A 15,879-nucleotide genomic window follows, 5' to 3' on the forward strand; every position below is an offset into this window, starting at 1 on the left:
CTGCAAGCTTTGGGAGAAATGAACACTCATATTCTGACTAATTTTGTCTTTCTAAGAATGAACTTAGTAATGGTTGACAGTACACAACCATATACATCCATTCACATCCATATCTGCACATATCTGCACAGATATACACATTCACAAGTGCACATTCACACACATATACACACTCACATGTGTGCACACACATACTAATATACACATCCACATACATGAACACTCACATGCATGCATACACACATTCATATGCAAACATATACATATTCACGCACATACACACTCACATACAACGTGTTTCTGAAGTGCTGCTTTACTATTTGTGGGGAATAGAGAGGCCTTGGATGTTCCTACAAGGAAAACAAAATGGTGAGACATTGTGATATAAAACTACACCAATCTCCTCTTCCACCAAGGCAAGACAGGGAAATAATGAGTCCCAGGCAAGGGCTTAGAGACCTGGCTTTCTCTTTTTCTTCCAAAGACCTTGAGAGAGACTTCTTGGCAACCATTGGGATGCCATGACCCCTTGGGATTATGGACTGCTACTTGCTAGATGGGCTTCTGGGTGCTTGGCAAGCTGACATTAGAGCAGGGGCTGCAGATTGCCTTTGGTGTACAGCAGCTGACCTTAGGGTAGGAGCAGTCAGGCTGCCTCATGCAGATCATTTGCTAGGGGTTGGTACTGAAGGAGGACTGGAAGACACGACCAGTGTTCTCCAAATCTACCATGCCAGGAGGCCCAGACAGTTGAGATCAGCAGAGCAGAGGCAAGAGGAGCCCAGGGTCTAGCAGCTATTGCAAATTCTAGAAGCTGATGACATAGAAGAAAATAGCTTTCTCTAGCAAGCTTCTCCTCCTTTCCCTTTGGTATAGTCCCAAACCCCCTCAAAGGTCCTGACGTGTGACCCTTATTCCTGTCCACCCCTGCTGGAGTAGGCAATTTAGATCTGTTCCCCAAGCTCCTCCCTGATCTGGGATGATAGAAGCCCTTGCTTCCTTCTAGACTCAGCTCACATGTGACCTTTTGCAGGAGATCTTTCCAGTCCCCTCCCTGCACCCTTAGCTGCTAGTTCATTATCTCCCATCTGCTCGGCATCAATCTTGTATGGCCCTAGTTATTTACATGTTATATACCCTAATAGAATGGGAGCTCCTTGATGGCAAGGCACTGTTTTTGCCTTATTTTGTATTCCCAGCACTTAGCACAATGCCTGTCATAAAGTATTTATTAAACACCTACTATGTGCCAGATGGGACAGCTAGGTGGCACCATAGTCCACAGGGCACCAGGCCTGGAGTCAAGAAGACTCTTCCTGAGATCAAATCTGGCCTCAGACGCATACTAGCTGTGTGACCCTGGCCAAGTCACTTCACCCTGTTTGCCTCAGTTTCCTCATCTGTAAAATGAGCTGGAGAAGGAAATGGCAAACCACTCCAGTATCTCTGCCAAGAATACCTCAAAAGGGCTCACAAAGAATCAGACACGACTGAAAAACAACAGAACAACATGTGCTGGACACTCTGCCAAGAGCTGAGGATAAAAAAGAAAGGCAGAAACCAGTCCCTTCCCTCAAAGAGCGCACAATCTAACGGAGAGAAACACAAAAATAACTGTATGAACAAGATACAGACAGGCTAGATTGGAGAAAATCAACAGAAGGAAGGCACTAAGAATGAGGAGGACTGGGGAAGGCTTCCTGCAGGAAGTGGGAGCTTAGCTGAGATTCCAAGGAAGCCAGGAGGCAGAGCTGAGGATGGAGAGAGTTGCAGCCATGGGGGCCAGCCAGCCAGAGAAATCCCCAGAGCTGAAAGATGACGGGTTTTGTTTGAGGAACACCCAGGTGGTCAGTGTCACTGGATCAGAGTACATGTTGGGGGCTAAGGTATAAAAAGACTGGGAAGGTAGGAGGGGGATAGGGGATGAAGGGCTTTGCATGACAACAGAGGGTTTTATATTTGATCTTGAAGGTGATGAAGAACCACTGGAGTTTGTTGAATGAGCTTTAGGAAGATCACTTTGATGGGTGAGAGGAGGATAAACCGGAGTGAGGAGAGACTTGAGGCAGGCAAACCTCCCCCCTCAGCCCTGGAATGATGGCAATTGTCCAGGTGTGAGGTGATGAGGGCCTGCAGTGTCTGAGGAGAGAAGGGGGCGTATTTGAGAGATATTGCAAAGGTGAAATCTCCAGGATTTGGCATTAGATTGGATATTAAGTTTATCCAGTTTTCAATGTCTAAAAGGCAGTTGAAAATCCAAGATTGGAGATTTAGAGAAATTGGGGCTGGACAAGCAGATCTGAGAGTTATCTATATAGAGATAATCATTGAATTCATGGGAGCTGATGCAATCACCAAATGAAATAGTATACAGAGAGAAAAGAAGAGAAGAGGACCCAGGACAGAGTAGGCACTTACTAAATGCTGCTTGGTTTATTGCTTGATTGAGTTTTAGGTGATAGTTGGAGGAGGGCTTCATGATGAAGAGCCCAGGGCTGGATTTACATATCCGAGAGCCATTTGTATAGAGATGATCATTGAACCCAGGAGAGCTGATTGTCACTGAGAGAGAGGGTATAGAGAGACAAGAAAGAAGGATAGAACCTTAGGGTACACCCATAGTTAGGAGGCAGGTGTGGATCATGACCTAGCAAGGGAGACAGCGAAGGAGTGGCTAGATAGGTTAGGAGGAGAACCAGGCAAGCAGTGTCATAAAAACCCAGAGGTAAGAAAGCATCCAAGAGGCGGATCATAGGATTACAGACTAAGAGCTGCAAGGGACCTTGTAGATCACTCAGTCCAACCTCCTCTTCTTACAAATAAAGAAACTGAGGTCCAGGGAGCTTAAGTGATCTGTACAAGGTCACACAGGTAGTCAAGTGACAGATGCTGGATTGTCAACAGTGTCAAATGCTAGAGAGGTTGACCAGGATGAGGACTGAGAAAAGTCCCTTGGATTTAGCAATTAAGAGATCGTTGGGAACTTTGGAGAGAGCAGTTTCAGTTAAATGATGAGGTTAAAAACCATATTGCAGTGAGCAAAAGGAGAAGTAGAGGCAACGAGTTGAGCCAGCTTTTTCTAGCCATGAAAAGAATGAGAGCTCCTTAAAAAGTGAGAGCAGACAAGTAGAGGCATGAGCCCGGGCAATGGTGAGCAACGAATGAGTGGGAACTAGAATGAATGACCCAGAACTAGAACTTCCCAAGTCCAAGGTCAAGGGATGTTAGCACAATGGCCAGAGGCCTAAACCTGGAGTCAGAAAGACCTGGGTTCCTATTCTACCCATGACACTTCTCGCCAGGGAGACTTCATTTCCTTGCATCATTGTTTCTTGGTAAGTTGAATGGTGATGAAAGATAGCCCGTGCTAGAGCACTGACCTCACCGGGTTGCTGTAAGGCTCCAATGAGAGACAAAAAATGGTTTGTAAACTTCAAAACCAAATGAGTGAGAGGAGCAGAAGTGGAGGCAATGAGCGTGGTCAGCTTGAGTGTGGTCAGCTTGCTCTAGGTTTCGGATGTGAAAGGGCTCAAGAGCTGTGGGGATAAAAGGGTCAAAGGAGAAGGAGAGGTGACACCTGGGCTTGTTTGTAGACAACAGAGGAAGGAGCCCATAGGTGGGGAGAGATTGAAGATTGAAGGATGGAGGAATGATTGTTGGGAATGAGGGACAATCTACTGGAGAATACAGAAGAAGATGGGGTCAAGGGTGCAAAAGGAGGGGTTTGTCTTGGCCAGGGCCTCCTCTTCATATGAAGCAAAGGTGAAGGAGAAGATGGAGGATGATGTCAAGGGGTTTTGAGATGTAGCAAAAGGAAGAAGAGGGTTCATGGCAAATGGCCTCAATGAAGTATAGGGTGAAGTCCTCTGCTACAGGGACATGGAAGAAGGTGCTACGGGAGACTTGAGGAGGAAAGAGACTGTCATTTCCCCAGAAGGCAACACAGAGAGAGGAAAGAGTAAAAACGATTGGGTAACAAGGGCTGAGGTAGGCTTTGACAACCCCTCATTTGTAGGGACCCATGGTTTCTTAATGACTTCCTCCAGTTTTTTCCAGCTGCATAGTAGCAATGTTGGAGGAGCCTGGTGGTAGGAATAAGCCAGGGGTGGATTTTGGCAAAGGTGTGAGGGGCAAGGGGGTGAGAGCTAGGCACCAGTCTCTGACTCCTAGCAAACAGGGGGGCTGAGGAAATCGAGACAAAGGAATTGAGTTCAGTGAGGCACTGATGACCCTGTTTCTTTAGTCCAGAGGACTTCAGTCATGCAGCATCCCTGAGAGCCCCCCGAAGCTTTCAGTTGCCCATGGGACAGCGATGGGCCCCACCGAATTCCTAGTGGGGAAGTTGAGGCCAAGACGGGTGGGCAACTCTCAGACTGTGGCCTCTACTCCAAAAGGAACAGATCTGAGTAGGGGATATAGGAGTGTGCATTGTAGTTGGATCCCATGGTTTCCTGAGTCAACACCTGGCCCACCAGGTCTGGCAGCCAGCAGAGTTCTTAGGGCAACACTCACGGAGGTATGGGACAGCCCCTGCATGCAGTCAATACAGTCTCATGGATGAGACCATGACCCCAAAGGCCAGGAGAAGGAAGGGGCCTTGTCCCAGAGCCACCTCCCTCCCTGACCTCCAAGTCACAGGAGCAAAAATGAATAAATATATTGCGGGAATGGAAGCAGAAGATTAGGTGCTCACGAAGGAGGCGAGAAGAAGGGCGAGAGTGAGCTGGGTCCTGGCTCTGATGGAGTCAAGAAAAAGGCACTTTTGATTCTAGACATTGGGGATATGGAGAAGGAGAGAGAAGTCAGTCCCTGGAGAGGTCCCCAAGATGAGGAAGCCAGGGTCGCAAAGGCCAAAGTTTTCACAGTGTAGAGTCCAGTCCAGTCAGCAGCAGCAGCATAGCAAGGTTAACAGGGATGTAGACCAAGGGCCAACCTGGGGACCCATTCAGCTCTACCTCCACAGGATAGTGGTCACTGATATTCAGAGCCTGTGGACAGGAAGGAGATTTGGAGGTCATGCCCCATTCTGCCTCAAAACCTGGTCCTCAGCAAGTATTTCTCTCTAGTCTTGAGCTCAAACTGGCAGCAGCTCAAACTGACCATCCCTACCTGCAGTCACTCTCCCCATCCCCTATCCCTCAGGACCCTCTTTTCCAATCCCATTTTCCCAAGCTTGGTCCTTACTCCTACCTCAGCCTCAGTCAACTGGAAGCTTTGGGGAAATTTGAAGGCAGCAGCCCATTTCACCAGCCCTTGGCAGTGCTCTCCATGAACCACAATTCTGAGAGAGTGACAGGGGGTTGGAGGTAGGGAGAGAAAGAGTTATCAATCAGGGGTTACAATTGCCCCAATGCTAAACCCAAAACAGTCTCCCCCAGAAACCTGATCCAGGGAGCCCAGCCTCAAGGCCCAGGCAGGAGGACTGACCTGTCATAGGTACAGTGTGTGCTATCCCTCACAGTTGTGTCCTCCCCATCAGGGATCACCCAATGGAAGCCTGGCTTGGTCCTGAGCACCAGCTCCCCTTGACGCTTCTTGGACAGTGATGAGCAGTCTGCATTGAAGTCCCCAAGTAGTATCACGTTCTGGGGACAGGACAAGAGCTGGGGTCAGGCCCAGGGGATCCAACCTAATACCTATTCCAAACTTGCCCACTAATCCCCTCCCCGCACCCTTCCCAGACCCCCAAGCTGCCACCACCTCATTCTGCCACTGCTGGGAGACGTTGAGGAAGACGAAATACAGGGCATCCAGCTCAGTTGCCACATCCTTGGGGGTTGTATGCAATGGCACCAGGGCCAGCTTGGGGAGCACTATGGAGGTGAGGAAGGCAAAGTGAGGACCATCCATCCCCAAACCCTCCCCTTTGTCCCTCTCATCTTCCTGGACTCCATTTCCTCTGTCCCTTCCCCTTCCTTTTCTTGCCAGCATTGCACACCCTGGGTTCAAACTGAGCAGTCTGCACCAACTTTCACAATATGTTCCAATCACTGGTGTCTGGGCAGCCTCCAGCCTCCCCCAGTCCCTCTTCCAGATGTCCCTATGGCACTGCCCAGGTTCCACTCATACCCTTGCTGGGCAGGCTGAACTGGGCCACAAATGGCTCTCGGGCAAAGACATCCATCTTATCATTGTACACATAGGCATTCAGGACCTGGGTCTTGTGTGATCTGTAGGGGACAGAGAATGGGGAAAATGAGGGAAAGTATAATTGATGAATACCCAGAAGACACACTTTCCCTTTTGAATGTACTCTGAGTCCTGGAGGGCTTTTCTTTGGAAATGGCCTTCAAAGCCTGCTACAGCAAGACAATAGACCTGAAGGTGCCAGCCTACTGGGGGACGAAGAGTGGTAGCAAAGCAAGGGGAGGCAGAAAGGGAGGAAGGAATTTGGACTCTCCACATTCTCCTGTTACCAGCTAAAAGGGAGGGATGGTGAAAAATTGGTCATGTGCTGTTCAGAATCAAGAACAGGCAAAAGGCAGGCAAAGCAAGCAGGCAAAGATTCGTAAACTCTATAGAAGCTTCACACACATACAGCATTAGCAGAAGGATATTAACAATGATGAGCAGTGAATAACATCCCAAAAAACCGGAACAGAGTCATTTAACAGACAGGAACGAACCAGCTCCTGACTGACATGGGAGTCATTTCCAAATCTACCACCTGGGTACAAAAATAAGGGAAGTACGAGAAGGGACTCGATTAAAACAGCTCCAAGCTGGCAATCGATTAGCACTGGAAAATGAAGACAGGGGCACACCTCCACATAGTCTAGCAACATTTTCTGGAGAATTATGACTAATCTAATCAAATTACCTTAAGAAGGAGATCCAACAGCCTGGAAAAGATCTGGGCCAGTGTGATCTCCTTGCCAAAGAGAGAAATGTAGCAGCTAAAGGAAACAGCAGTTTAGACCATGAAGTCCTCTATAGTCTTATAGAAGATGATAGATTACAAGAAGCCTCAACTCATAAAACACTGAAAAGCAGTGAAGAGAAAAACACGTTTATAGAAAACTTGACAAGAGACCCAGTTAAGCCAGATTAGCCTTCGAACATTTGAGGATGATGTTGGAAGGCAGACCACAAAACAAGTGAAAAATCAGAGAAGCTCAGCTAGCATTTCTTTCTCTGTTCAGTCATTTTTCAGTTGTGTTTGACTCTATTAAGACCCCATTTGGGATCTTCTTGGCAGAGATACTGAAGTGGTTTGCCATTTCCTCACTTTACTGATGAGGAAACTGAGGTAAACAGTGTTAATTTGACTTGCCCAGAGTCACTACTAAGTGTCTGAGGCCAGATTGGAACTCAGGAAGATGAGTCTTTCTGACTCCAGGCCCGGTGCTCTACCCCTGCAACACCACCTAACTGCTCTGTTTTTTCCTCTGGATAACTCTTTTCTCCCTCAACGACAGAGGAGTAGTCCATTTCCTTTGTACTTTAACATTGCAGCTCCCAATGCGCAGTATAAGGAGTGAGACAGCACTGGAAATGCAGGTGGGATGAACCAAAACCAAACCAAGTACATGCCGAAGACATCCATGCTGGAGGTGATGGAGTTGTGAAGCCATTGAGGGGCTGCATTTCAAGAAGACTCCCTCACGATTAGATAACATACACATGTAATGGGCCCGTTTAGCAGGTTTTGTGATTTTCCTCACCTCCATTCAACAGCATATGAGTATAAGCAAAGTAGACAGATGCTGGGACCCAAGGTTAGGGTTTGGTGAGACATAATCAGCAAGGACAAGGGGGAGAAGGATTCTAGAGTGGAGGATAGTGGAGAGTTGGACTGGTTCACCCAGTGCAGGGGCAATGGCTAAGAAAGAGCTGAGGGCATGAAGGAGGACAAAGAACCTTGATGGTCACACAGTTGATGCAATCCCACTGTACTATATAATAAATCCATATGCCAACTTAACACTCTATCCTACAAGGTGTCTTCTATGTATGTGTCATAGTCAAGACTAGGAACCAGGGCAAAGACTTAAGATCCACGTTCACTCAAGAGAGTTCAACCTATCAATCCACACAGGATAAGGCAAGGGTCAAGAGTACTCATTATCCAACCGAGGTTATGCAATTGAATGCACAGCCCACAGAACTGATCCAGCTATGTGCATATACACATAAGTGTACATCTACACACATATGTGTATCTTGGACACTGTGGATGGACAATGAGCTGGTCCAGAATTAAAGAGAAGGATTTGGGAAATTGTGCAGCATCTCCAATGAGCCCAAGCTTCTCCCTGAAATAACCATCTTTGCAATGCTGTTTTCATCAAGGGACACTACGTGGCTGAAAATCAGCACATACCACAATCTCAGAAGAATGAAAATGGAAGCTCTTCCCCAGGGCCATGAAGACAAGGTGGGCCTTCTGGTCCTGGGCTTTCATTGGCCCACTGTAGGTCTCTGTTCCTTAGCACTGAACTCAAGCTCACAGCTTCAGAGTTGCAAGAAAGATTGCGGAGTTGACACCAAAGGTTTTTCCTCCCTTCGGCTTAACTTTCAAAATAAGAAGGAGCAGGAGCAAGCATGCAAGAATCAGAGAGGGACACAGGCACAGAGGCATTGGCCTGCACCCAAACCTGGAAGGAAGGAGGAAGGGAGGGAGAAAAAGAGCTATGTAGCCACATGGCCTCTACAGATAAGAAACCAATGAAGGGGTCAAAGAATGAGAGAGGTAGAACATTAGTGACAACTTGGAGGAAAAGACATGGAACTCAAACTGGAGAAGGTAAGAAGCAGATTAGAGATGCCTAGCTTCTCTAGGACCTTGAAGAGGAATAGGCAGACCACCCACACCATCCACATAGGCATAGTGGGCAGCCACATTCACTAAGGAGCAGCCTAGACTTAAGTGAACTTTGTGAATAGTGTGTCATGTGGACTGTATGGGTTCAGAGAAAAGGTGGAAGCCACTAGAGGGGAGAAAGTGGTCAGCAGGATTTGAACTGGGTTAACCTCTTGGGAATTAGTGGGAATCAGTCTCTCAAGGGGATTGCTTCTCACTGGTCTGTTGGTTGAAAAACCAGTCTCTTTTCCTTAGTCTTGTGCCATCTGTGCTTTAGGAACAGCATGGTCAACACAAAATTGGCTCAGAGCTAAGGAGGGAGGACAAGGTCTACTTTCAGCAGGGTTTGTTATATGAATCTCACCTTCCCTGTTAAAAGGCTTTAGAAAGAGAGGCCAGGGATTAGACAGAGGCCTGGGGGGAGAAAGGGGATGGGAGGTAAGCAGAGGACACAGCTGGAATTAGAACAGAACAGCTGGCACTTTGCCCCAAGTTGACATGATTTTGAGGTTACTTATAGCACTTGAGCTTGCAGGCCTAAACAATTGAACTTAGCATCAGGTTGGTAAGAATAATCAGTTAAAACAGCCAACTTCCTTCCAGTGGTTGAGCCTCAGGTGAGTTCCCTCTGGCCCTGCTGCCTTTCCCAGAGTGGCCTTGCAGTGGTCTTTCTCTCCTCCCACCCCATATGCCTTGTGGCAGCAGATCTGAGGTCCCTCCTCACCGACAACTCAATCTGTTTGGCCCAAGGAGTCCTCATGGGGGAATGAGCCTGGGGTGGCCTGTCCTAGGGAGAATGGGGACAGAGATGTTGCACTCACCGGTACACATAGACGTATTTCTCCATGTAGGTACTGCGTCCCAGCAGAGGACTACTCAGGAAGCTATAGGGGCCAGAGTCATCAAACCTGATGGAGAAGGGCAGGATCAAAGCTCCCCCTTCCCAAAGGTCAGCTCTCCCTGAGCTTCCCAACCTCCATGCGACGGCTGCTGTACTTCCCTACCTGTTGAGGTCCCTGAGCAGCAAAGGAATGGCATCACCTGAGGTGTCCACCACTTCTTGCAACACCGTGATGTCACACCGAGCCAAGATCTGTTGGACACAACAGTGGTCACTGCCCAATGGCATCGAGGAGGCCACACCATCCTCTGCCTCAGCCTGTTGCCCCAAAGGCAGGTCTTAGCCCCAATTTGTCCCTCTCTGAGTGCCCACTCAGAACTGGGACTGCTGTGGGTCAAAGGGGCATTTCTCTCCACTCCTAGCCCATGCCCAGAATTCTGGACATACCTACATAGTATGTCAGAGATGAATGGGATCTTAGAAAATATTCTTTAACTTGACAGTGGAAGAAACTGAGACCTAGAGAAATTACCTATTAGGGGCTGAAGGGGGTTCAAAGTGAGGTGACCTCACAGAGTCACCTCTCTGGGTCTCAGTCTCTTTTGTCATGCTTACCTTAACCATAGTTTCCATGATGTGGACCTTCGCCACCTTGGTAACTGTCAACCGCTGGGCATTGAAGGCACAGATCCGGAAGGCACTAGTCATCCCTGCCAAGAGCAGACTAAATAGCAGCATGGGGACTGGGCTGGGCATGGCTGCCTACCAAGAAGGGAAGAGACGGAGCATGAGCACGGAACAGGCTCCAGATGCTTCCCAAAGGACTCCAACCCAACTGTCCACTTTTGAAAAAGTAGCCCCTTCATCTCCAGAGGAGGTGGCATTGGGGCTAATATTGTTCAAGAGAGAAGGGGAAGGACCTGGGAGAGTCACAGGTGGGCTTCTCACTGAATCATCAGGCACCTCACAGGTAGGCAGCCACGTGGCTGTCACTGGAAGGTTGGGCAGTTTTCGAGGACTGCCCTGGGCGGTCAAGCTAGATGGGCAGCCGATCCTCTGCGCACCAAGGACTCCTATCCCGCCTTGAGCTTTTAGCCTTCTTCCTGTGGCACAGTAGAGAGGATTTGGGTGCCAATAAGCTGTGTGATCCTCAGCTCTTAACTACTCCGCACCTCAGTTAGCACATCTGTAAAATTATGCATAATAGCTACCTCACAATATTGCTGTGAGGCTCTAACAAGTTGTTTGTAAAAGCACTTAGTCAAAGGTTATAGACTGGACCTATGAAGAAGAAACACCTTCTACACTGAGCATCAGATAAGTATCAGTAGTATTATTGTAAGTCTCTCCCTCTCTCTGTGTCTTTGTCCCTATCTCTCACTATCTCTCTCCAGCTCTCTGTCTGTTAATTTCTTTTTAGTAAGAATAATACTACTCCATTCACCTGATGCTGGGGAGTTTAAGGAACATCTTCACATCCAGTCATCTCACCTAGGGCCTGGGGAATGTGGAAGCCAAACTCTCTCCATTTCCAGGGGGTTGGAGGGAATGGAGTAGGGTGGGAAGGTCTGTACCTAGGATTTCTTTAGTGGAAGGAATTCCTGATGTGGAACCTCCCTCCCCATGAACATGTTTATAGCTTCTAATCTTAGAGACCAAGATACTTGCCCAGGGGCACTGAAAAGGTTGGATGACTGGCCCAGGATCACAGCCAAGGATGACAGAACTTGAACCCAGGGCTTCTGACTTCAAGGTTGGCCTTGTATCCACTAAGCTACTTTGGGTTGGTGGGTCATTTTGCAGATAAGGAAACCCAGACCCAGAAAGGTACAAGAAAATAGGAGGAGTGAATTGGGCCTAGCCACACTCACCATTCCAAAGGGGTCAGAGGCCCTGCCACCTGTCCCTGACACTCACAGTGCCTTAGTGCTGCTTGCCCATCCTCCTCCCTTTGTGCCACTGGAGGCCCTCATGTTCTCCTCTGGGTGCTCATATTTGTTCCCCCACAGGCACATTGGTGATCATTTTTCTTTCCCAAAACATGTACACAAATGTAGAGACATGTTTCTTCACAGTTTGGGGCCTGGCAAGACCCTTGGAAAGCAGCCAGTCCAGACTTGTTCATTAAACAGAGAAGGCCCAGAAAGGCTAAGAGATGTGCTCAAGATCACACAGTGAATCAGTGGGAAAACCAGGGCTCCTGGTCCAGGGGAAAGTTCGACTTCTTTCTCTCTCCCTCTCTCCCCCCACTTTTAAATCAGTCTCAAGTAGGTTGGGGGAAATGAGGTGGGGCATGCTCCATGGGAGGTGGGTGCTGCCCTGGAACCAGTAGGGGAAAAGAGACTGAGCCACAGGAGTCTTGAGCTTTGGCCACAGCACCCTTGGCAGGAAATATGCCTGCCCCCAAACTTCCCCCCCACCCCCCCCACGCCTCCCCCCGCCGCCAGCTTTCCCTTCCTTCAAGACACCCATAAGAAAATCCTGGCCTTGCTGCCCCCCAAACTCCAGTGTCCCTCAAGATCTCAGTGTCTAGGGCCCTGTCTCAGGGGGCAGAGAATCCCTGGACTGGACAAGTGAAGAAAAGAGGGGCCTGCTTCTCGTATGGCCCAACATAATGCCCCTCCCCCCCACCCCCACTGCCCAGGGCATTAGGGGCCAGTCCAAGAAGTATATGTCTGATCCAAGATCCCAAGCCTGGAGCAGGACCCGGGTTCAGGTCAACCCTGAGGGAGCCTCCCCACTCCCTGCCCTGACCATTGGGCCAGCCCGCTCTACCTGAGGAGCCGCTGCTAGCTGCGTCTGCCCTCCTGCGGAGCCCCGGGCCCCCTCTCCCAGTCAGGTTCCTTCTCCCTTTCCGGGCTGGTCCGCCTGCCTACACCCCACCCCATCCTGCTGGTTGGGTGGGGAGAGGAAGGAACAAAGCCTCAGCCAGTCTCCACCCACTCTCTGGACCAGACTGGGGCTGGAGAGCCAGCCCCCAGGAATGTTGGGACAGAAACCTGAGGAGGCCTGGGGATGGGAGGGGGACCCCAGGACCCTTAAGGGACCGGGACTGTCGGAGAGAGTCTGGCAGCGCTCCCACACCTCCACAAAGGGCAGCTTCACTTGAATCAAATGAGACAACATTTGTAAAAAGCCCTTGGCAGCACTGCCCAGCACGGAGTAGCTCTATATAAGGGCTTATTGCCTTACCTTTCCTGTCTCCTTAGCAGCCTGAGTTTGGGCTGATCAGAGGCAGGGAGGTGTCACCTTAAATTAACACAGCTGTAAACTATACGGCAAATTCTTGGAGGACAGAGCCTGCCATTTGCCTTTGTATCCCAGCTCTCAGTACAGCGCCCGTTAGGCACACAGTAAACCATCAATCCAAATGCTTTTGACCGCCTCGCCCTCACCCCCACCCCTACCCCAATCCAGCTGTCTGACACAGGGACCATGTGCCCAAAGCTGGTTGGGTGCCTCCTGCACCCATGCCACCATAAATAGGGAGCTAGAAAAAGGAACTCAAACCCCTCATTTTACAGAAAAAGAAAATGAGGCCCAGAAGAGGGGAAGGGACTTCCCCAAAGGTGTCACATAGATTAAAAGGAGCAGAGCTGGGAAGCAAACCCAGGTCCTCCTCTGCCTCCAAATGCAACGTTAGTTTCCATTACATCATATCAGCTATGCCATCAGACATGGGAATCAGCAGCATCTCCAGAATACCAAGGGAACCCATCCTAGGCACAAAAGATCATCTCCAACTACCCTTCAGACATGTAAATTGGATGGCCAGTAGACCTCGGAAACTCAACATATCCAAAGCAGAATTCATTCTCTTTCCCTCTAAACCCTCTCCCACTCCTTCTTTCCCTGTGATGGTGGAGGGCACCACCCTCCTCCCAGTCCCCCAGGCTCACATGCTAGGAGTCATCCTGGACTCCTCACTCTCACCCCCAGATCCAAGCTGGTGCCAAGGCCTGTCCGTTTTACCTCTAAAGCATTTCTCCAATACACCCTATTTCTCTCCTCTGACCTTCATCACCTCGGGTGTCTCCCCATCTCCAGTCCATCCTCCATTCATCCACCAAAGGGATCTTCCTAAAGCTCACCCCCCTCCCCCAATAAACTCCAGTAGCTCACTATTGCCTCCAGGGTCAAATACAAAATCCTCTGTCATCCAAAGCCCTTCATAACTTAGCCTTCTCCTACCTTTCTAGTCTTCTTATACCTTACTCCCGGATGTTCCATGAAAAAGACATTCCATCTCTTGGCTCTGGCCATTTTTCTGGACAAAGGAAATAACAGTTTCCAAAAAAAAACTTTTTTTTAAACCAAGTTACCAAATCTCAGAGTCAGCTAGATAGCAAAGTGGATAGAGTGCTGGGCCTGGAGTTAGGTGGACCCAAGTTCAAATACAGCTTTAGATCCTTACTAGTTGTGTGACCCTAGGCAAGTCACTTAACCCTGTTTGACTGTTTCCTCAGTTGTAAAATGAGCTGGAGAAGGAAATGGCAAACCACTTCAGTATCTTTGCCAAGAAAGCCCCAAATGGCATTATGGAGAGTCAGATATGACAGAAATTACTGAACAACAGACCTTAGGTTAAGAATCCCTCTTCTACAATAACAACACTTCTTTATTTTTCCTCAATTCAATTCAACAAGGGTTGATTTCCTTATTTATCATAGATACCTAGGGCTTTAATGTCACCTTATTCCAAACATATTGCCGTCTTCTCCCCAGGAGCTATTGTTTTGATGGGGGCGGGGGGGGGGTGAAGACAGGGCAATTGGGGTCAAATGACTTGCCCAAGGTCACACAGCTAGTGTGTCAAGTGTCTGAACTCAGGTCCTCCTGACTCCAGGGCCGGTGCTCTACTCACTACCCACCTAGCTGCGCCCCCAGGAGCTATTCTTTGTACAAGAAATAATAAAAGACAGAGAAAAACAGTCTTTGAGCAAAGCTAACAGATAACCCAGGCAAGCCACTGTGGCTAAATACAATGACCCCACCTTCTACGAAGAAGGGAAGGATTTTCTCATACCTTCGATTTTTGTTTGGTCTTTCCATTTACATTGTTGTCAATGACATGTTTTTAACAAATATATCAACACCAGAGCATAAGCATTTATGAAGCAGCTGGGGTGTGCAGGTATTCAGGGAGGACTAGCCCCTCTGGTGTGAGGGCTGCTCATCCACCTTTGGTGGATCTCACCTGTAGCTCAGAAGCTGTAGCCTAGGCAGCAGCCACACCCTGGTAAACTGTCTCAGCAGACGGGCTAAACCAGGTTGAGGGTAACCAATGGGCCTCAAACCCTTTGGTGAGTTGGGGGGGGGGGTGATGTCTACTCCAAGCATGTGAAGACTTACCCTGGCAGAATAGGCAAATGTGAACAATTTGTTCCAACGGGCCATGAAGCCAGCAGAGGCAGAAGCTGTGGAGTCCTTAGAGCTTGGTTAGACATTGAAGACACCAAGATCATCTACTGCATCCTGAGCCATCACCACTCATCTTGACTTTTGTCTTGCCACTGGACTTTGATGACTTCAAACAACTCTGCCTCACTTAAATCCAATTTATTCACAAATCAAAAGACATTACCCATACCATTTTACCATTTTTACCTACCTCAGAGTCCTGTAGCAACAAGCAAGTGATGGAGCAGCAGGTGGGGATACACTGGGAGTTACAATCCTTCACACAGTGGCCCAGGCCATAGGATCATCTTCTCACTGTACCGAAGCAGCAGTGGGATTCAGCAGCCCCTTGGGTGTCTGGGTCTGACTGAACTACTTACCTCCTGGTGTGAGGAAGGGTCTAGAAAAAGGTGCCCCCAAAATTGTCTGATTCACCCAGCCCTGGCCTGCTTGCTGCAGCAGGCAGCAAGCATCCTACCCTGAGGTCAAAACACAAAAAAATGTACAAAAACTTTTGCAAAGATAATTCCACTCACCATCAGTACATGGAATGTGTGCACAATTATGGGCAAAATGAAATCCAGTAGACCTGAAAGACAAATAGCTCTTGTTGCAAAAGAACTCAGCAGATATCACATCCAAATAGCAGCCCTGAGTGAAACAAGGCTGGCAAATGAAGGCCAGCTTACTGAAGTCACAGCTGGATGCACGTTTTTCTGGAGTGGACACAGTGAAGGGGAGTACTGTGAAGCCTGTATAGGTTTCACAATCAAAACTAATCTAGTCAACAAGCTTGTATGCCTCCCAAAAGGAGTGAATACTCATGACAATGCAG

The 15,879-nt window shown here is 48.6% G+C and overlaps 1 protein-coding gene across 1 annotated transcript; it reads right to left on the reverse strand.

Moving 5' to 3' along the window:
• Positions 1-306: 306 nt before the first annotated feature.
• Positions 307-12,495, reverse strand: LOC118833120 (deoxyribonuclease-1-like 1). The gene is made up of 10 exons (XM_036740512.1): positions 12,420-12,495; positions 10,565-10,747; positions 10,260-10,406; positions 9,808-9,896; positions 9,625-9,711; positions 6,070-6,170; positions 5,701-5,813; positions 5,428-5,585; positions 5,191-5,281; positions 307-4,988 (listed from the first exon to the last, which is right to left on the reverse strand). The coding sequence occupies exons 3-10, from the start codon at positions 10,398-10,400 to the stop codon at positions 4,860-4,862; spliced, it is 909 nt and encodes a 302-aa protein (XP_036596407.1). The 5' UTR covers positions 10,401-10,406; positions 10,565-10,747; positions 12,420-12,495; the 3' UTR covers positions 307-4,859.
• Between the last annotated feature and the right edge of the window lie 3,384 nt (positions 12,496-15,879).

Source organism: Trichosurus vulpecula (genome assembly GCF_011100635.1).
Source record: "Trichosurus vulpecula isolate mTriVul1 chromosome X unlocalized genomic scaffold, mTriVul1.pri SUPER_X_unloc_2, whole genome shotgun sequence".
NCBI classification, from domain to species: Eukaryota; Metazoa; Chordata; class Mammalia; order Diprotodontia; family Phalangeridae; genus Trichosurus; species Trichosurus vulpecula.

Excerpts from the sequence above, each read along its gene's own strand:
- LOC118833120 (XM_036740512.1), bottom strand. The coding sequence starts at position 10,400 with ATGCCCAGCCCAGTCCCCATGCTGCTATTTAGTCTGCTCTTGGCAGGG. Across the intron at positions 5,814-6,069 it reads GTTCAGCCTGCCCAGCAAGG|TGCTCCCCAAGCTGGCCCTG; the intron begins GTATGAGTGGAA and ends TCACCTCCATAG. Across the intron at positions 4,989-5,190 it reads TCCAGTTGACTGAGGCTGAG|GCTCTGAATATCAGTGACCA; the intron begins GTAGGAGTAAGG and ends TCCTGTCCACAG.